At 43.4% G+C, this 22,172-nt stretch overlaps 2 protein-coding genes across 2 annotated transcripts; both read left to right on the top strand.

The window, feature by feature from the left end:
* The first annotated feature begins 4,182 nt into the window (after nucleotides 1–4,182).
* On the top strand, nucleotides 4,183–7,498 carry LOC148094034 (peroxisomal succinyl-coenzyme A thioesterase-like). The gene is made up of 3 exons (XM_087819303.1): nucleotides 4,183–4,655; nucleotides 5,853–6,055; nucleotides 6,700–7,498. The coding sequence occupies exons 1-3, from the start codon at nucleotides 4,199–4,201 to the stop codon at nucleotides 7,303–7,305; spliced, it is 1,266 nt and encodes a 421-aa protein (XP_087675429.1). The 5' UTR covers nucleotides 4,183–4,198; the 3' UTR covers nucleotides 7,306–7,498.
* Nucleotides 7,499–15,443: 7,945 nt separating this feature from the next.
* Nucleotides 15,444–21,775, top strand: LOC107533477 (acyl-coenzyme A thioesterase 6-like). The gene is made up of 3 exons (XM_087819305.1): nucleotides 15,444–15,916; nucleotides 18,872–19,074; nucleotides 21,121–21,775. Exons 1-3 carry the CDS (start codon nucleotides 15,460–15,462, stop codon nucleotides 21,724–21,726), a joined length of 1,266 nt encoding a protein of 421 aa, XP_087675431.1. The 5' UTR covers nucleotides 15,444–15,459; the 3' UTR covers nucleotides 21,727–21,775.
* The last annotated feature ends 397 nt before the right edge of the window (nucleotides 21,776–22,172 follow it).

Raw genomic sequence — 22,172 nt, 5'->3', positions numbered from 1 at the left:
GTCCCTATGTCTTGGACAAGAGAAATAAATATTCAAGAATTTCAGGGGAATTTAGATACAGGAACAGAGAGAATGCAAATACCTGGAAACTTCAATTGAATGGGAAAGACTAAGTGTTTGAGGACATGAAGGACGAAGGATCTGAAATAGACAGGTTTTACTAACCCTACAAGATGCACACAGAGGTCCAAGGTATCCTCTTTGGTGGTTTCCACCTTGGTGGTTTCGTCACTCCCTGATATTGTTCTTTTCTAAAAAAACTTTTAAAAAATCATTTGAAACTCACAAAAGTGTTGCAAAAATAGAACGGGTTCCCTATATCCTTCCTCCAGCTTCCCTTAATGTTAACACCTTACAAAACCATAGTAAAAATAAAAAAATCAAGAAGTTAACATTGATACAACACTATTAACCATGAGAGTATTATTGAAATTAAGCTATTACTATCTTGGAGAAAGGATTTACTCAAATGAGTAGTATATTGGCTGCTAAAAATAGAAACATGAAGTTCTCTTTTCCCACCAAAACTGTAAATATAAAATAGTGCCAGGCCCGGGATCATGAGTGAAATCACAGCTGATACTGAGTGACTGGGAGACTGTCTCCATCTCCAGCCTTTTCCCCTGTAATTCTCAGTTGGCTTATTGGGAAAGTAAATGGATCTCTCCAACACTGAGGATGACAGGAAACTAAATGAGCGCATGTTAACTATTCCTCTGTAGGAAGATCACCCTTGATTGGTACCCTTTTATTGATTTTACCAGGGCATTATTTTCAATCCCAAACATTTTAGACATCAATAGCAGTTTGCTCACAATCTTGCATCCAAGATATTTCAGTTCTCTAACATTTGTTAGAATTTGTTAAGGTGGGATTTAAACAGGTATCCTAATTATAAGTCAGATAGTAAAAGTACTCATTATATTGATGGCATACTGGTTAGAGGCAACTGATTCAGAAGCAATTGTTTCTGAAGCTCAGCCTTTCCATTTATAACTGAAAGACAGCGGGCTGTTAAGCATGGAAAAAGATGGCCCTCTCAGAAAGCAAGCTGTCTGGGAGTGTAATTATATGGGGTAACCAGAAAAATTCTAACCTAGATGAGGGAAAGGCTTTTGTCTGTCCATGAAGTCCCCACCCCTACAATAGAGGCACAGAAATCAATTTGTATGTTTCACGCTGGAGACAGCATGTCCCATATCTGGGTATGAAGTTACAGCCACTTCATCAAGTCACTAGGCAAGCACTGGAGTTTGTATGAAGCTGCTCCCCTGTCATGAGGGAAAAGTATGTTCTTATGGCAGCTGATTCTTTTTGCAGACTTGGGTGCCCTCTGGTAGTTGACCTACTTCTTCCATGGAGTTCTAAGTGCAGAATTCCCTAGAGGAGGGCCCTTTTGAATGGCCCAGCCCAGGCCTCCTCCTTAACTGCTTTCCCCTCATGTGCCTGCGACCCATTTCTGTGCTCTTCACAGCAACCTGGGCATCAGGGAAGGGGGAGGAAGAAGCCACTTTTCTACCTAACTTTCTGAAACCTGACTGAGTGCAAATTTCTTTTTTAAAAGTTTTTGTTGAATTTATCGGGGTGACACTGATAATAAAATAATATAGGTTTCAAGTGTACCATTCTATAATACAGCAGTTTTCAACTGGTGTGCCATGGCACACCGTTGCGCTGCAAGAGTTTTTAAAACGTGTACTACCTGACTGTTTACTCAGGGTCACTGACCTCTTTCCCCTTAGATTGTCAAATAAAAAAATGACAACAGCCAACACAGCAATAGCTGTCCAGTGTGAATGAATCAAAATTATACCTAATTTTCTTGTCAGATCGGCAAAAAAAAAATATTTTTGGTGTGTTGCAGAATTTTAGTAATTAGTCTGTGTGCCATGAGATGAAAAGGTTGAAAATCACTGTTATAATACATCATCTGTATATTGTACTGTGTGTTCACCAGCCAACGTCAAGTTTCCTTCGGTCACCACTTATCCCCCCTTTACCCTCTTCTATCTCCCCTCACCCCCCTTTCCCTCTGGTAATCAGCATACTGTTTGTGCCTATGAGGGATTTTTGTTGTTGTTTTTTTTGCTTAACCCCTTCACCTTTTTCACCCAGCCCCCCCACCACCCTCCCCTCTAACAGCTCTCAGTCTGTGGCTGTATCTATGAGTCTGTTTCCATTTTGTTTGTTTATTTTGTTCATTAGGTTCCACATATAAGTGAAATCTGATGCTATTTGTCTTTCTCTGACCAGCTTTATTTCACTTAGCTACCGGGCCAGGGCTGCTTCCACTTATTTGTATCTTCTTTAATTTCTTTCTTCAGTGTCTTATAATTTTCCAAGTACAGGTCTTTTACATCATTGGTTAAATTTATTCCGAGGGTCCTGGCAAGGAGCCCAGTTGGTTAGAGCATCAACCCCATATGCCAAGGCCGCAGGTTCGATCCCCGGTCAGGACACATGCAAGAAGCAACAAGTGAATGCATAAATAAGTGGAACCACAAATATAACAAATCGGTGTTTCCCTTTCTCTCTCCTCCCTTCCTTGCTCTCTAAAATCAATAAATAAAAAATTTAAAAATAAGAAAGTTTATTCCAAGGTATTTTTTGATGCAATTGTGAATGGGATTATCTTCTTAGTTTCCCTGATAGTTCATTATTGATGTATAAAAATTCAACTGATTTCTGGATATTTATTTTGTTATCCTGCTACTTTACTGAATTCATTTATCAGTTCTAATAGGTTTTTTGGGTGTAATCTTTAGGGTTCTATATATACAGTATCACGTCACCTGCAATTATTGTGCTGGTGGCTACAGCAACCCAGGTAAAGTTTTTGGAAGCTGAGTGTTTCTAGAGTGAGGACAGCCTGAAACACTTTAAACAACAGGTGTTTAAAATATGTTGCAGCAGTTACTTCAGGAGGTGGAATGGAGAAAGCTCTAAGGAGTTTGAGGCTGGGGTCCTCATCTAATATCTTTTTGTTCACTTTATAAATATTTATTGAGCCTCCAATTGTTGGGCATCTTCCATGTGCTCCATCTACCCTTCTTCACCCTGCTCTATACTCAAGTAGGCTGAGCTGTATGGTTAGGTTCTGCCAAACAGAGCAAGTGGCTATTTTGAAAACTCACAAGATACTGCCAGGGTAAGAGGAGAGTGAGGTCAAAGTTTTTATTCTCACCACTCCTGCCCCCTCACCATGGGTGCCTGCCTCCCTCTCTGAAGGCTACAGCCCCTGCCAGGCAGCCCTCTCCCCTGGAACCCTCAGACCCAAGGCTCTGCACCAAACCTTTTCTTCTTTTAACCTTGCCCATGCCTTTGCAAAGAGTCCCTTTAAGAAATGCTCCTCAAATTACCCAATTTTAAAGTGCCACTTTTTTCCTGCGAGTAATCTGATTCAATTTAACAATGACACTGCACTGACCAAATTTCTGAGTTGAGGAACAAAACTCACGGAGCACCTACTATAAGTGTATCAGGGCAGTGTTTTTACATATGTTAGCCCACGTGATTGTCACAAAAACCCTTTTACAGGTAAGGAAACTGGATTCACAGGCTTAATTGTGTAGCTTGCTGAGGATTACCACACTATTAAGAGGAGTCAGGCTGGAACCCAGGGAGGTTTCACCCCATAAACATCTACCTGCTCTGGGGGCCCCTCTAGGTACCCTTAGCTCTAGGAAAAGGCTTGGTAAAGGACTGAGGGGAAAGGGAGGGATTAGGACTATTTTCTCCACTGATCCCCTTAATGAGTTAGTTATACGGATTTTAGACTGTGCCGAGGTCGGCGCCCCTAACCACACACACCCTGCCCCTTGTTCAAGAGTCAACTGTACACATCTGAGATTGTTTTTAAAACTCCAGAATCTTGGAATCATTAGTATCTCCCAATCCTGTAGCTCTCAGCAGTCTTTGGACCTCTATTTGGACACTCACCCCATTGGATTGCAGGATTAGTAATTAATTCTTAGCAGATACTTTCTTCCATTCAAGCACTAGTGGATTTGCACAAATTCTAGAAGGCCTCACACAGCGGCTTAGAAAGGGTCAACGTGCCAACCCAAAGGCTGTAATAAGTGCAAGGCTTCCAATAGCGACTGATCCCCAGGGAGGTGGACGGACGCCCCGCCCCGCCCCGCCCCGCCCCGCCCGGGACTCGCGCGAGACAGGCCGCCCCTTTTTCTCAGAGATCCAGATGGCGGCGACCGTGACGCTGGAGCCCGCGGGCCGTTCCCTCTGGGACGAGCCCGTGCGCATCGTCGTGCGCGGCCTGGCCCCGGAGCAGCGGGTCACGCTGCGATCGTCCCTGCGCGACGAGACGGGCGCGCTCTTCCGGGCCCACGCGCGCTACCGCGCCGACGCCCGCGGCGAGCTGGACCTGGCGCGCGCGCCCGCGCTGGGCGGCAGCTTCGCGGGGCTGGAGCCCATGGGGCTCCTCTGGGCCCTGGAGGCCGAGAAGCCTTTCTGGCGGTTTCTGAAGCGGGACGTGCAGACGCCCTTCGCAGTCGAGCTGGAGGTGCTCGACGGCCACGAGCCCGGGGGCGGGCGGCTCCTGGGCCGGGTGGTGCACGAGCGCCGCTTCCTCGCGCCCGGGGTGCGGCGGCGGCCGGTGCGCGCGGGCCGGGTGCGCGCCACGCTCTTCCTGCCGCCAGGTGAGCCTGGGTCGCTGCTGGCGGAGGGCGGGAGGGGGCGTGCGTGTGTGCTTGGCCCTTGGTAATTTCTGGTACCGCTTTAAGGGAGTTCGGCTCCGGGCAAGGTCAGAGAAGTTGGCATTAACTAAATCAGTGGCCGAACAACCAAACTAGAGTATTTTGATATGTTAGGCTCTGTGCTATGCTTTTTGTTTGTATAATCTCTTTTGATGTATATAATATCCCAATGAGGCGAGTACTGTAATTATGCAGATCAAAAAACAGGGTCAGGGTCGATAGGTATGTTGGCCACTTTGCTATTAACTACCCTCCAGATCTCTACAGCATCAGCCCTACAGGTCTTATGCAAAATTATGGTCAAGGAAGCTATTGCCATGTTGCCCTTCTCTAGTGTCCTGGGTACACTGGGCTCTTCTCCACCTCATGTTCCTCTCTACCACAGATCACACTTCAGCCTTTACTTCCTTCCTCGCCTGAAGTCATCTCTAGGTATTTTTCTTTCCTCTCTCTAAATGAGCAGCTGAAATATTAATACACACAAAAAGCCAAGAGTTGATGCAATACAACATAAAAATTTGTTTCAAGATTCTTAATTCTATGTCCAATCCTCTACCAGAACACTGCAAACGAGCACAGTCTGAAACCTGAAATTCCTCCTTTCATGATATAGTCATTAATGAAAACTGTTATTCCCCTTACAATTAAAGAGCCTTAGAACCTTGCAGATAATTTATAACAGAATCATATGAAGGGTAAACTCATCAATGAGAAGGTATACCTTGCAGATTTTCCTCCCCCCAAGGAACTTCTTTTCTTTTTCAATAGTGACTCAGGGAGCAGTTTTCTTCCCTTTTTTTTTTTTTTTTTTTTTTTAAATATGTCGTTATTGATTTCAGAGAGAGGAAGGGAAAGGGGGAGAGAGAGAAACATCAATGATGAGAGAGTCATTGGTTGGCTGCCCCCTGCATGTCCCCTCCTGGGGGTCAAGCCCGAAACCTGGGCATGTGCCCTGACTGGGAATCGAACTGGGATTTCCTGGATCCTAGGTCGATGCTCAATCTCTGAGCCACGCCGGCCGGGCTGTTTTCTTCCCTTTGATTCACAGGAACCCATTAAGTAATTTAGAAAGATCCCTAAAAGGAAAGCAAAATCTTTAAATGATATAATTCCTTCCCTTTATAATATTCCCTTCTCTAGGACCTGGACCTTTCCCAGGGATCATTGATCTCTTTGGTATTGGAGGGGGCCTGTTGGAATATCGAGCCAGCCTTCTGGCTGGCCATGGCTTTGCCACATTGGCTCTAGCTTATTACGACTTTGAAGATCTCCCCAAGGAATTTGACAGTAGAAATATGGACTACTTTGAAGAAGCCGTGTGCTACATGCTTCAACACCCCCAGGTTCTCCTAATGTCCTTTATTGTATCATTCTCTCTAGATTTATCTCCATCACTTTGCACTCACTTGTGCCAGCTGCTGCTGGTGCTGCTCTACTTCTAACTTGTTAGCTTTGCATACTTGTTTTTTAATCTTTTTCTGACAACAGAGTATGTTCTCAGATTTTGATCTCAGATTTTGATCTGAATTTTCCCACCTATTTCACAAGCAGAGCACTACTTAATTGGACTCTGAAATCTTACTTTGTTTGTATAAAGTTAATCATTTGCTGACATATTTAGATGGGGTCTGGTGAATGATTCACTTCTTGAAACAGAACGTGGTTCCACACAGTTAGATATCCATCCAGGCATGTTGAAACTTTGGTCATGCCCACCTGAACTTGACAGGCTCCATGACTCAGCATTCTCTAGTGGACAATGCTCTGGAATGTGTGTAATCAATTCCCAAACTTGCCAGTAAGTTTAAGATTTGTTTGCTGTGTGTCCAGCCAGATATTCTTTACTATGTGAGAAGAAACTCCTATCAGCTTAGTTTGGTTTTCTTGGGCCCAGTTCACAATTAAAGCTAGCAGCACATCTAGTTACTTTTAGAAAAACATTTTTCTATTGGGTAGGTTCTTGACTCTTCTTCCTCTTTTCTTCCAGGTAAAAGGCCCAGGCATTGGCCTTCTGGGCATTTCTTTAGGGGCTGATATTTGTCTTTCCATGGCCTCCTTTTTGAAGAACATCTCAGCTACAGTTTCCATCAATGGGTCTGGGTTCAGTGGAAACAAAGCCATATGCTACAAGGAGACTTACATCCCGCCATTGGGCCATGACCTGAGGAGAATCAAGGTCTCTTTCTCAGGCCTCCTGGACATTGTGGATATACGGAATGATATTGTAGGAGGGTGTGAACACCCCAGCATGATTCCAATAGAGAAGGCCCAGGGACCTATCCTCTTCATCACTGGTCAGGATGACCATAACTGGAGGAGTGAGTTATATGCCCAAATAGCCTCTGAACGCTTACAGGCCCATGGAAAGGAAAAACCTCAGATCATCTCTTATCCTGGGACTGGGCATTATATTGAGCCTCCTTACTTCCCCATGTGCCCAGCTTCCTTGCACAAACTAATGGAAAAGCCTGTAATCTGGGGTGGGGAGCCCAGGGCTCATTCTAAGGCCCAGGTAGATGCTTGGAAGCAAATTTTGACCTTTTTCTACACACATCTTGGAGGTACCCCGAAGGGAGCTTCCCCTAAATTATAGTGCATTGGTCTGTTGTTGATATGGGAGATACAAGGTGAGATTCTAGTGTTTAATAACCTTAAGTGAATAAATTGTTCCCTGAATAATATCAAATTCATGTCATTGGTATTAATGATATATTTTAGGTAACTTTTTTGAATAAGTTATTTTTTTTCACTAATTTTATTAATGTAACACATGTCTACTGTAGAAGGTTCAATATCAAATTCATGTCATTGGTATTAATGATATATTTTAGGTAACTTTTTTGAATAAGTTATTTTTTTTCACTAATTTTATTAATGTAACACATGTCTACTGTAGAAGGTTCAATTAAAGGTATACCAAAAAATGAAAAGCATCCTCACTGTTAAAATTTATGTTTTCTTCTAGATTTCTTTACTTAACACTTTGAGACATAGATGAAATTTAAAGCTGAACAAATAATGGGTTACTTTTTCACTGGAAGAGAATGGTCATCCAATGTGTAGTACTAGTTCAACTACTGGTAGCAAGGTAGAATTTTCATTGGCCAAAGGCGTACAGCCTGGCCGGTGTGGCTAAGTGGTTGGGTGTGAACCTATGAACCAGGAAACAGAGGTTCAATTCCCAGTCAGGGCACATGTGCGATCCCCAGTAGGGGGTGTGCAGTAGGCAGCTGATCAATGATTCTCTCTCATCATTGATGTTTCTGTCTCTCCTCCCTTCCTCTCTCTGAAATAAAAATAAAATTAAAAAGTGTATAGAGCCCGGCCGGCGTGGCTCAGTAGTTGAGCATCGACCGATGATCCAGGAGAGGGGTGTTCAATTCCTGGTCAGGGCACAGACCTGGGTTGCAGGCTCGATCCCCAGTGCAGGAGGCAGCCAATCAATGACTCTCTCATCAGTGATGTTTCTCTCTCTCCTTCTCTCTTCCTCTCTCTGAAATCAATAAAAACATATTTTTTATAAAAGTACAGAGAAGTGTTTTTCTGTATCATAGCGGGAGTTTTTTGTTTTTCTCATTAACAGGTGTGGTTTTTTTAATATGTTTTTATTGATTTCAGAGAGAGGAAGGGAGAGGGAGAGAGGGATAGAAACATCAATGAGAGAATCATTGACCGCCTGTCTCCTGCATGCCCCCTATTGGGGCTTGAGCCCGAAACCAAGGCATTGCCCTGATGAGGAATCTAACCGTGACCTCCAGGTTCATGGATTGATGCTCAACCACTGAGCCACACCATCCGGGCTCATTAACAGTTTACAGGCAATATTATTTTGTATTAGTTTCAGGTGTACAGCATAGCGGCCAGACAATTATATACTGTATACCCTGTTAGTTCCAGTACTCACCTGACATAACACATAGTTATTATAATATTATTGACTATATTCCTTGTGCTGTACTTTATTTACATCCCTGTGACTATTTTGTAACTACCAATTTGTATTTCTTAATCCCTTCACCTTTTTCACCTAGTCCTCTCACCCTCCTCCCCGATGACAACCATCAGTCTGTTCTCTGTATCTGAGTCTGTTTCTGTTTTGTTTGTTTATATGGTTAGATTCCATATATAAGTGAAATCATATAGTATTTGCCTTTCTCTGACATTTCGGTTGCATAATACCCTCTAAGTCCATCCATACTGTTGCAAAAACTGAGATTTCATTCTTTTTTATGGCTAATATTCCACTGTATTTGTGTACCACAGACTTTTTATCCACTCCTCTATTGATGGAAACATCAATGTCTCTCTCTCTTTCCTCCCTCCTTTCCTCTCTAAAAAGCAATGGAAAAAAATCCTCAGGTGAGGATTAACAAAAAAAATGCTGTTATAAACACTTTATATGTTTTAATTAACTTAATGATACAGAAGATCATATGAGATATCTAACAAGTCTAACTGGATGTAGAGTTCTAGAGAAAGAAAGAAATGGGGCTGAAGTGGTATTTAAAGGAATAATGGCTAAGAATTTTCCAGAACTGACACAGGACACCAACCCCCAATTTCAAAAAGCCCTATAAATTCCAAACCAGATTTAAAGAATAAATAAATCCACACTGAGATATCATGATGAAATTAAATAAAATCAAAGTCAGAAACTTAGAGGCAGATAATGAAAGAAAAAACATGTAGATTAACTTCAAAGGGTGACAATTAGACTGATAGGTGACTTATCACAGCAACAAGAAATAAGGAAAGCAGAATGATACCTCCAATGTGCCAAGAGAAAATAATTGTGAACCTGGAACTCTATATCCAGAAAATAATTAGGACAAAACAAAAGTATTTCTAATCAAAACTAAAAGAGTTTGCTATCAACAGATTCTCACTAAAGGAAACTGTAGCTCTTCAAAATGTGGTCCTTGGATAGGCAGCTTCAGCATCACCTGAAAGCTTGTTAGAAATACAGAAACCCAGGTCCCACCCTAGACCTACTAATTTGGAATCTGCTTTTTAACAAGACCCTTAAATAATTCATATGTACATTAGAGTTTAAAATGCACTGCTAAAAGTGGTTCCAGCCCTAGCTGGTTTGGCTCAGTGGTTAGAGTGTTGGCCCGCGGACTGAAGGGTCCTGGGTTCGATTTTGGTCAAGGGCACTTACCTCCATTGCAGGCTCGATCCCTGGCCCTGGTTGGGGCGAGTGTGGGAGGCAACCAATCGATGTGTCTTTCTCAGGTTGGTGTTTTTCCCTCCCTCCCTCCCTCCCTCCCTCCCTCCCTCCCTCCCTCCCTGAAAAGCAATGGAAAAAAATATCCTCAGGTGAGGATTGGGGTAAAAAAAGTGATTCCAAATGGAAAGTCTGAGATTCAAGAAGAAAAGAAGACTCTCTAGCAGATAAAGTAAATACATGGGTAAAATCTAAACAATCATTTTATATATATATATATATATACATATATATGTGTGTGTGTGTGTGTATATATATATATATATATATATATATATATATATATATATATGGTTGTTGCTAATCCTCACCTGAGGATAATTTTTCCATTGATTTTTAGAGAGAGTGGAAGGGAGGGAGGGAGGGAGCGAGGGAGAAATATCGATGTGAGAAAGATACATCAATCAGTTGCCTCCTGTATGCACCCCAACTGGGCCCAGGGATCAAACCTGAAACCCAGGTACATGCTCTTGACCAGGAATCAAACCCTCAACCCTCCGGTCCAATGGCGGACACTAACCAATGAGCCACACTGGCCAGGGCAACTATATTTTTTAAAAGCAATGATATCTGGTGGAGTTAAACAAGGAAAGATAGACATAAACTACATGAAAAAAGCATATCAGTCTGGAGGGAAAATGAATGAATTTAAAGTGTTCTCAGGGCCTAGTATTATTTAGAAAGAAGGTAAAAATATTAGCTAACTTGGGACTTTGGTAAATTAAGCATGTATGTTTAAATTTCTAGGTTAACCAATGGAAAAATAAGAAGTATATAATCTCTGCACTGATATGGGTAAGGTGGGGACTGAATGACAAAATGACAACAGCAGCAACATAGGTTTCCTTCACCAGTCATTAGGAGAGCATGGAGCAGTGTTTCGTTCTGTTCATACAAGAGTTGCTTGGTCAAGTTCCCTGGTCATTGCTTACTGGTGATTTAATAAAATGACAACAGTAATTGATGTAGTGCCTGAAAGAGTTAATCTCTCAAACTCCCCAGTAAGGGCTACAGCTAGGGCAAAACTCTTGGCAAGCCCTCAACTTGGTAACCTTCATAGTTCAAAGTTCTAATGAAAGTTCTAGGAACAAAACCAAGAAAAGGCTCACCAGGATAAGGGTGAAGCTGTTTTTTGTGCCCAGACAGCAAGTGGTGTTTTGAAAACTATACCTTCCATTTAACCTAATCTCTCTGAATGTAGGGAGCCTTCCCTTAAAGACAAAGAATGAGGTCCCTCAAAGCGAGAGATATGTAGCCCTAATGTCCTTTCTTTCTAGGCCCATTACAATATCAGAGTCCTCTGGAGAAACTATATGTTTGAGTCCCTATGTCTTGGACAAGAGAAATAAATATTCAAGAATTTCAGGGGAATTTAGATACAGGAACAGAGAGAATGCAAATACCTGGAAACTTCAATTGAATGGGAAAGACTAAGTGTTTGAGGACGTGAAGGACGAAGGATCTGAAATAGACAGGTTTTACTAACCCTACAAGATGCACACAGAGGTCCAAGGTATCCTCTTTGGTGGTTTCCACCTTGGTGATTTCGTCACTCCCTGATATTGTTCTTTTCTAAAAAAACTTTTAAAAAATCATTTGAAACTCACAAAAGTGTTGCAAAAATAGAACGGGTTCCCTATATCCTTCCTCCAGCTTCCCTTAATGTTAACACCTTACAAAACCATAGTAAAAATAAAAAAATCAGGAAGTTAACATTGATACAACACTATTAACCATGAGAGTATTATTGAAATTAAGCTATTACTATCTTGGAGAAAGGATTTACTCAAATGAGTAGTATATTGGCTGCTAAAAATAGAAACATGAAGTTCTCTTTTCCCACCAAAACTGTAAATATAAAATAGTGCCAGGCCCGGGATCATGAGTGAAATCACAGCTGATACTGAGTGACTGGGAGACTGTCTCCATCTCCAGCCTTTTCCCCTGTAATTCTCAGTTGGCTTATTGGGAAAGTAAATGGATCTCTCCAACACTGAGGATGACAGGAAACTAAATGAGCGCATGTTAACTGTTCCTCTGTAGGAAGATCACCCTTGATTGGTACCCTTTTATTGATTTTACCAGGGCATTATTTTCAATCCCAAACATTTTAGACATCAATAGCAGTTTGCTCACAATCTTGCATCCAAGATATTTCAGTTCTCTAACATTTGTTAGAATTTGTTAAGGTGGGATTTAAACAGGTATCCTAATTATAAGTCAGATAGTAAAAGTACTCATTATATTGATGGCATACTGGTTAGAGGCAACTGATTCAGAAGCAATTGTTTCTGAAGCTCAGCCTTTCCATTTATAACTGAAAGACAGCGGGCTGTTAAGCATGGAAAAAGATGGCCCTCTCAGAAAGCAAGCTGTCTGGGAGTGCAATTATATGGGGTAACCAGAAAAATTCTAACCTAGATGAGGGAAAGGCTTTTGTCTGTCCATGAAGTCCCCACCCCTACAATAGAGGCACAGAAATCAATTTGTATGTTTCACGCTGGAGACAGCATGTCCCATATCTGGGTATGAAGTTACAGCCACTTCATCAAGTCACTAGGCAAGCACTGGAGTTTGTATGAAGCTGCTCCCCTGTCATGAGGGAAAAGTATGTTCTTATGGCAGCTGATTCTTTTTGCAGACTTGGGTGCCCTCTGGTAGTTGACCTACTTCTTCCATGGAGTTCTAAGTGCAGAATTCCCTAGAGGAGGGCCCTTTTGAATGGCCCAGCCCAGGCCTCCTCCTTAACTGCTTTCCCCTCATGTGCCTGCGACCCATTTCTGTGCTCTTCACAGCAACCTGGGCATCAGGGAAGGGGGAGGAAGAAGCCACTTTTCTACCTAACTTTCTGAAACCTGACTGAGTGCAAATTTCTTTTTTAAAAGTTTTTGTTGAATTTATCGGGGTGACACTGATAATAAAATAATATAGGTTTCAAGTGTACCATTCTATAATACAGCAGTTTTCAACTGGTGTGCCATGGCACACCGTTGCGCTGCAAGAGTTTTTAAAACGTGTACTACCTGACTGTTTACTCAGGGTCACTGACCTCTTTCCCCTTAGATTGTCAAATAAAAAAATGACAACAGCCAACACAGCAATAGCTGTCCAGTGTGAATGAATCAAAATTATACCTAATTTTCTTGTCAGATCGGCAAAAAAAAAATATTTTTGGTGTGTTGCAGAATTTTAGTAATTAGTCTGTGTGCCATGAGATGAAAAGGTTGAAAATCACTGTTATAATACATCATCTGTATATTGTACTGTGTGTTCACCAGCCAACGTCAAGTTTCCTTCGGTCACCACTTATCCCCCCTTTACCCTCTTCTATCTCCCCTCACCCCCCTTTCCCTCTGGTAATCAGCATACTGTTTGTGCCTATGAGGGATTTTTGTTGTTGTTTTTTTTTGCTTAACCCCTTCACCTTTTTCACCCAGCCCCCCCACCACCCTCCCCTCTAACAGCTCTCAGTCTGTGGCTGTATCTATGAGTCTGTTTCCATTTTATTTGTTTATTTTGTTCATTAGGTTCCACATATAAGTGAAATCTGATGCTATTTGTCTTTCTCTGACCAGCTTTATTTCACTTAGCTACCGGGCCAGGGCTGCTTCCACTTATTTGTATCTTCTTTAATTTCTTTCTTCAGTGTCTTATAATTTTCCAAGTACAGGTCTTTTACATCATTGGTTAAATTTATTCCGAGGGTCCTGGCAAGGAGCCCAGTTGGTTAGAGCATCAACCCCATATGCCAAGGCCGCAGGTTCGATCCCCGGTCAGGACACATGCAAGAAGCAACAAGTGAATGCATAAATAAGTGGAACCACAAATATAACAAATCGGTGTTTCCCTTTCTCTCTCCTCCCTTCCTTGCTCTCTAAAATCAATAAATAAAAAATTTAAAAATAAGAAAGTTTATTCCAAGGTATTTTTTGATGCAATTGTGAATGGGATTATCTTCTTAGTTTCCCTGATAGTTCATTATTGATGTATAAAAATTCAACTGATTTCTGGATATTTATTTTGTTATCCTGCTACTTTACTGAATTCATTTATCAGTTCTAATAGGTTTTTTGGGTGTAATCTTTAGGGTTCTATATATACAGTATCATGTCACCTGCAATTATTGTGCTGGTGGCTGCAGCAACCCAGGTAAAGTTTTTGGAAGCTGAGTGTTTCTAGAGTGAGGACAGCCTGAAACACTTTAAACAACAGGTGTTTAAAATATGTTGCAGCAGTTACTTCAGGAGGTGGAATGGAGAAAGCTCTAAGGAGTTTGAGGCTGGGGTCCTCATCTAATATCTTTTTGTTCACTTTATAAATATTTATTGAGCCTCCAATTGTTGGGCATCTTCCATGTGCTCCATCTACCCTTCTTCACCCTGCTCTATACTCAAGTAGGCTGAGCTGTATGGTTAGGTTCTGCCAAACAGAGCAAGTGGCTATTTTGAAAACTCACAAGATACTGCCAGGGTAAGAGGAGAGTGAGGTCAAAGTTTTTATTCTCACCACTCCTGCCCCCTCACCATGGGTGCCTGCCTCCCTCTCTGAAGGCTACAGCCCCTGCCAGGCAGCCCTCTCCCCTGGAACCCTCAGACCCAAGGCTCTGCACCAAACCTTTTCTTCTTTTAACCTTGCCCATGCCTTTGCAAAGAGTCCCTTTAAGAAATGCTCCTCAAATTACCCAATTTTAAAGTGCCACTTTTTTCCTGCGGGTAATCTGATTCAATTTAACAATGACACTGCACTGACCAAATTTCTGAGTTGAGGAACAAAACTCACGGAGCACCTACTATAAGTGTATCAGGGCAGTGTTTTTACATATGTTAGCCCACGTGATTGTCACAAAAACCCTTTTACAGGTAAGGAAACTGGATTCACAGGCTTAATTGTGTAGCTTGCTGAGGATTACCACACTATTAAGAGGAGTCAGGCTGGAACCCAGGGAGGTTTCACCCCATAAACATCTACCTGCTCTGGGGGCCCCTCTAGGTACCCTTAGCTCTAGGAAAAGGCTTGGTAAAGGACTGAGGGGAAAGGGAGGGATTAGGACTATTTTCTCCACTGATCCCCTTAATGAGTTAGTTATACGGATTTTAGACTGTGCCGAGGTCGGCGCCCCTAACCACACACACCCTGCCCCTTGTTCAAGAGTCAACTGTACACATCTGAGATTGTTTTTAAAACTCCAGAATCTTGGAATCATTAGTATCTCCCAATCCTGTAGCTCTCAGCAGTCTTTGGACCTCTATTTGGACACTCACCCCATTGGATTGCAGGATTAGTAATTAATTCTTAGCAGATACTTTCTTCCATTCAAGCACTAGTGGATTTGCACAAATTCTAGAAGGCCTCACACAGCGGCTTAGAAAGGGTCAACGTGCCAACCCAAAGGCTGTAATAAGTGCAAGGCTTCCAATAGCGACTGATCCCCAGGGAGGTGGACGGACGCCCCGCCCCGCCCCGCCCCGCCCCGCTCGGGACTCGCCGGAGACAGGCCGCCCCTTTTTCTCAGAGATCCAGATGGCGGCGACCGTGACGCTGGAGCCCGCGGGCCGTTCCCTCTGGGACGAGCCCGTGCGCATCGTCGTGCGCGGCCTGGCCCCGGAGCAGCGGGTCACGCTGCGATCGTCCCTGCGCGACGAGACGGGCGCGCTCTTCCGGGCCCACGCGCGCTACCGCGCCGACGCCCGCGGCGAGCTGGACCTGGCGCGCGCGCCCGCGCTGGGCGGCAGCTTCGCGGGACTGGAGCCCATGGGGCTCCTCTGGGCCCTGGAGGCCGAGAAGCCCTGGGGCCGGCTGGTGAAGCGGGACGTGCAGGCGCCTTTCTCCGTGGAGCTGGAGGTGCTCGACGGCCACGAGCCCGGGGGCGGGCGGCTCCTGGGCCGCGCGGTGCACGAGCGCCACTTCCTCGCGCCCGGCGTGCTGCGGGAGCCGGTGCGCGCGGGCCGGGTGCGCGCCACGCTCTTCCTGCCGCCAGGTGAGCAACTCGCTTCGGTTTGCGCTCTTCTGGGCTCTTCTGCGCTCTTCTGGAGAGTGGCGTGGAGTCCGAGACCGTGCGGGCCTCTAGCCTGGGCTGGGAACCACGTGATCGTGGCGCTTACCTAAACCGATCCCTGCGCTCCAGAGTCTATCGTGGATGCTACGTGGAAGTTTTTCTTCAAGTTTCGCGGCACTTGCTGGAGGCCCCGTCACTCCCTTAGCTGTGTGCTGAAAAGTGCATGCAACATATATTTACTGAGATAGGCTGCGTGCCAGCCACGCTGCAGTTTCAAATACTGAATAGGCAGCGAGTTCTGCTGGTGTGCAAGAGTCACTTTTGCCTCCTTTCACATCAAACTTCCAAGAAGGCTAAAACCCATAATCCAAGACAAACCAAAACCTCCCTGATGGTCCCCCCCCCCCCCCCCCAACTATCATAAACAATCTGCCAGTGGTGATTTTCCCTCAGTCCAGGAGGCATTTGGCAGTACTATCTGGAGACATTTTTGTCACAAATGGTGTGGGTGGTGCTATTGTCATCTAGTGGGTGGAGGCCAGCGATGCTGCTGAACATAAACATCCACAATGCACAGGACAGCCCCACAACAGAGAAATACCTTGCTTAAAATGTCTATAGTGCTGAGGTTGAGGAACCCTAGTCTAAGGTAAGACAAGGTGCTTGCTAGGTGACAGTGGCCTGGAAGCAACACCCCTGACCCACCCCTTCCAACGAAATTCCTGACTGAAACCCCTACTGTAGAGAAATGCTGGGATTGCAACAGCTCACAGCATCCCTAAATGGAGTTCTGTGATATTCTCCAGAACAAGAGGCCCTGCTTTATTCTTACAGTTCTTCAGCAATTCACAGCCTTAGTGACTGTCCACTCAGCTGTGAACTCTGGGGCTGGAGTTGCGTCCTACCATCACTATATATTCCTAGAGGCTTACACGGGGATATAGTAGAAGCTCAATAAACCATACTGACTAATTCAATAAGAATCCTCTAAAGATATTAGTTTAAAAAAAAAATCTCTCACCACCCAGTCATGGTATCTGATATTCTAGTCAAGTCAATCTTAAGTGTTAACTATTTCAGTGTCTACTAGGTGGCCCACTTAAAATGTATTGTTTTGTTGGTGTTGTTTTGTCTCAAAAGCTTTTGTAAATGTGGAAGGGTTCAGTCATTTAACAAATATGTGTTAGGAACTGTGATATGTACTGGGATGCAATGGCTAGCTAAGTCAAATATAGGTCTCTCTGTACTTACAACTTAATAAAGGACACAGGCATCTATATTTACACCTATAATAAGTGCAGTAAGTGCTAAGGCAGGGAAGTACAGGCCCAGGGTGTTCTGGAGAACATAAAAGCTATCTAACTCAACTCAGCATTGGGTAGTTGGGTAGGCGGGGTAAAGGGGGGCCAGGGAAGTGTTCCAGGAAGGGAGATCTAAACTTAGATGTGAAGACTGACCAGTCAACGACGTCAAAAAGGTGGAGAGGGGAGGAGAAGAATGTATACCATTTTCAGGGGCCCAAGAGAACATGGCTCACTTAGGGATGGCATTCTTTAGGCTGGAGCAGAGGGTAAGGCATTGGGGAGTATGTTCTAATAATCTCCTATATATGTAGAGTGCATTATAGTTCTCAAAGCATTCGCAAAGATTTTTTTTTAAATGGAAAACAAGAAGGAAAATTTGGTAGAAACTGTGCATCTTATCATGTTATTTCTAATTTTGTTTACAGTTGGCCCTTGAACAACATGGACTTGAATTGTGTGGGTCTACTTATAAGTGGGTTTTCCCCCCATTAAATATAGTTGGCTTTCCACATCCCCAGGTTTCGAGTCTGAAGGTTCATTCAACAATGGATCAGAAACAGTATTTTCGATCATTGATTGGGAATCCACAGATGTGGAAGGTTGACTGTATGCATTGTTCTATGCCATTTTATATAACTGACTTGAGCATCCTTGAATTCTGGTATTTGTGGGGGTCCTGGAACCAATTTCCCGCAGGTAACTAGGGACAACTGTAGTTAAGTTTTTGGCAAGTCATAAGTTATACTGGATGCCCTGGCTGGTTTGGCTCAGTGGTTAGAGCATTGGCCCGTGAACCAAAGGGTCTCAGGTTCAATTCCTGGTCAAGGGCACATACCTGGGTTACAGGTTCTGATGCCAGGCCACCATCAGTGTTCATTTGGGAGGCAACCAATTGATGTGTCTTTCACATCAGTGTTTCTCTCTCTCTCCCTCTCTCTCTCTCTCTCTTTCTCTCTCCCCCTCCCTATCCCTTCTACTCCTTCCATTCTCTCTAAAAAAAGCAATAGAAAAAAAAAAAAAAAAAAAAAAAAATATATATATATATATATATATATATATATATATATATATATATATATATATATATATATCCTCCAGTGAGGATTAACAAACAAAAAAAGTTATACTGGGCCTGGCCAGAGTGGCTCAATAGGTTGAGCATCCTTCCATGCACAGAAAGGTTGCTGGTTCAATTCCTGGTCAGGGCACATACCTGGGTTGTGGATTTGATCCCCGGGGAGCATGCAGAGGGTAGCTGATCCATGTTTCTCTCTCCCTCTCAGCATGTCCTCAGGTGAGGATTTAAAAAAAAAGTTATACTGGGATTTTTGACTTTAGAGGGGTGGCTCTCCTAACTCCCCTGTTGTTTAAGCGCCAATTGTATTTATATTAATATTATTTTTTTGTGAAAAATTCTAGAGAAAATCAGGCATTTTATTCCCTCTCCCTTCTCCCCCCAGGTTTTTGGGTGTGTTTTTTTTAAAGTTAAATTAAAAAGGATCCTTCTTCCACCAACCCCTACACCCCCGGCTTTCCTTGCTTCAGAAACTTTTCTTTCCTGACTGCCAAAATCTGAAACCCAAGAATGTCTTTTGAGAGTCTAAAGCTCCTTATGATGTGTGGTACTCTCCAGGTGCAGGACCCTTCCCTGGGATCATTGATCTGTTTGGAAGTGGTGGTGGCCTTTGTGAATACAGGGCGAGCCTCCTGGCCGGACATGGTTTTGCTGTGCTTGCTCTGGCTTATTTCAGATTTGAAGACCTCCCTGAAAGTCTGAATGTTGTGCACTTGGAGTACTTTGAAGAAGCCGTGGACTTCATGCTGCAGCATCCAAAGGTGGGTTCTGGTGCTTGCCTGAATGCAGAGGAGAAGCAGAGTGGACACAAGGCTGGATCCAAAAGCCCCACCAGGACACTGGGGGCTGGAAGTATGCCATGAGACACAAAGGCTCCTTCAAAAGTTTTATTAAAAGGATTATTATTTCCATTTCCACCCCTAACAGTTGATGTTTAGTTTCCTTTAATTCTTTCTTTTTTTAAAATCCTCACCCAAGGACATGTTTGTTGATTTTTAGAGAGAGGAAGGGAGAGAAAAATTGATGTGAGAGAGAAACATCAATCAGTTGCCTCCCATACACACACAATCTGGATATGTGCCCTGACCAGGAATGGAACCCACAGTCTTTTGGTGTATGAGACGATGCTCCAACCAACTGAGCCACCCTGGCCAGGTCCCTCCCTTTAATTCTTGACCATAATTCAAAGAACTGGACTAAAAAATTATTAACCTTGAGTTCTGGTTTTATATCTACTACCAAGTGGCCTTACAATCCTGAATAAGGCAATTGCCCTCTCTGGGATCCAGTTTTTCTCATTTATAAGATTAATGTGAATGTGTAGAGAAAAAAGTTTGACTAGAAACAGACATATTTGAGACAATTGGTGACATTTCAATGGAGACTGTGTATTTGATGATATTAAGGAATCATTACTCATTTTAAGTATGATAATGGTATTAGGGTTTTGTAGAGAAAGTTCTTATATAATAGTGGGGAAAAATGAATTAAATAAAACATTTGATAGTGATAATAGCTGGAATACATACTCTGTGCTACTCCCTAAACTTAGAGACCCAAACATTTCAATGTTAAGAAATAAGATGTTCTGCGAGGTCTGTAGGATGGTTTAACTCTGTTAAAATTCATGGACTGGTCTTTTAACAGAGCTGCTAAAGCCTAGATGATCTGGAACTGTGATGATTGATTTATTTAGGGGACACAAGGCCCCAGGAAAAAGAAAACAGAATGTGTTATCAGTTCTGCCCTCAAACCTAGGCAAAAGGGGCTTATCCCTTGAACCCTTTGTTTTAGATGGTCACACTCTGGCCTTCCTTTGGCTGCATCTCTGCCAATGGGGTAAGGAGTCCAAGGGGTCAAGGGAGTATGTTCACCTGGAACCTATGTGGCCCCTCTCTCACCATGCCCTTGGGATCTTGAACCCCAGAATTCTCTGCTGATCCTGCTTTCAGGCCCAATTCCTCTTCTCAGGGTCCTTCAATGTTAATACACCTAGGCTTTCAACCTATTGGCTGTGGTGTTCACACATGTGTGTGAGAAGCCTGTCAAGGTGCATGATGGAGCCAGAGGTGGAAGAAAAGGAGGGTGGGCCAGTGACCAGGCTCCAATGTCTCCAACTGGGACATTGATATACGTAGATACAATTGGGGCCAGGTCCTGGCTCTCCCCTATGCCATGTTCCAGTACAGAACTCCAAGGAGTTCCAAGATTTTAAATATGAACCTTATAAATTGTTACGGAGGCATATTATCAAGGTAGGAGAAAAGAATATATTTTATTTAACACTTTGTTCATTTGGTATTTAACTTTTAAATACTTAGGTACAAGGTGTATGGGTCTCTATGTGTTTGGGGTTTTTTTATTCTTCACAAGAGGATATTTTTTTCCATTGCTTTTTCAGAGAGAGTGGAAGGGGGTGGAGAGAGAGAGACATCTATGTGGGAGAGACACATCGAGTGGTTGCCTCCCGCCCGGACTGGGGCCGGGCCTGCAACCAAGGTACATGCCCTTGGTCAGAATCGAACCCAGGACCCTTCCGTCCACGGGCCAACGCTCTAACCACTGAGCAAAACCGGTTAGGGCTCTATGTGTATTCTTAACCCCGACCCTATAAATATTGGTGGAGGGCCTGTGTACTAGAAAATCAATTGATTTGCTTATTAGAAGACACTGTTGAACCTTTTAGATTGTTGCATAAGGAAGCAAAGCAAATGACATTTGAGAAAACTACCTAGAGAATATAAAATCACTGTTTTTGTCTTGTATTTATGAATGCTAGGCTTATTCATTCTCTCTCTCCTCAACAGGTAAAAGGCCCTAGTATTGGGCTTCTTGGATTCTCCAAAGGAGGTGACCTGTGTCTCTCAATGGCCTCTTTCTTGAAGGGCATCACAGCCACTGTACTTATCAGTGCCTGTGTGGCCAACACAGTAGCTCCACTGCATTACAAGGATATGATTATTCCTGGTCTCGACAGTGACCTAGGGAAACATACAACCATGGAGTCAGGACTTTACAGTTTCATGAATATTTGGAACAATCCACTGGAAGAACCCTACCGCCAAAGTCTTATTCCATTGGAAAAGGCCCAGGGGCCCTTCCTGTTCATTGTTGGCATGGATGATCACAGCTGGAAGAGTGAATTCTATGCTCATATAGCCTCTGAACGGTTACAAGCCCATGGGAAAGACAGACCCCAGATAATCCACTACCCAGGCACTGGTCATTGTATTGACCCACCTTATTTCCCTCCTAGTAGAGCCTCTGTGCATGCAGTATTGGGCCTAGCAGTATTCTATGGCGGTGAGCCAAAGGCTCATTCAAGGGCACAGGTAGATGCCTGGCAGCAAATTCAAACTTTCTTCCATAAACATCTCAATGGTAAAAAATCTGTCATGCCCAGCAAAATGTAACATTATAATCATAGATGAGGTACTATTAATAAAAATCCTATTCATACAACATGTATTGGGTTTTCCAGAGCACTTAAGAGCCTTTTTGTAACAAAACAACCATTTTGGTTCCCTAGTCAGGCCCTACTGTATTCTCAGCCTTTGCAACTGTATTTTCTACACTGCTGGGTCCACCCCTTTATCACCTGAACTTTATCCAATGTATAGGCTTCACCTTGGTCTTATCTGTAGGACCAATCTGAACCTTAAGCAGGAGAACTGTAAAAAGTGCTTGCCCAACTTTCAATTGCTGGCCTAGCTTTGGCCTGGTGTTCTTGTTCTAAGGACTGAGATTTTGGATTGCTGAGTCCTATTATACCCTTTGGACCCTAACTGACCGTGTCTGAGCTTTGGGAACCTGCCCACTCCAGTCCCTTAAGGAACTGCATCTGCTTAAATCTCGCCAT

Source organism: Miniopterus natalensis, chromosome 1 (assembly GCF_054644295.1).
Source record: "Miniopterus natalensis isolate mMinNat1 chromosome 1, mMinNat1.hap1, whole genome shotgun sequence".
Taxonomy (NCBI): Eukaryota; Metazoa; Chordata; class Mammalia; order Chiroptera; family Miniopteridae; genus Miniopterus; species Miniopterus natalensis.
The sequence above is the reverse complement of the archived record's forward strand: the minus strand, read 5'-3'. Positions and strand labels throughout refer to the sequence as shown.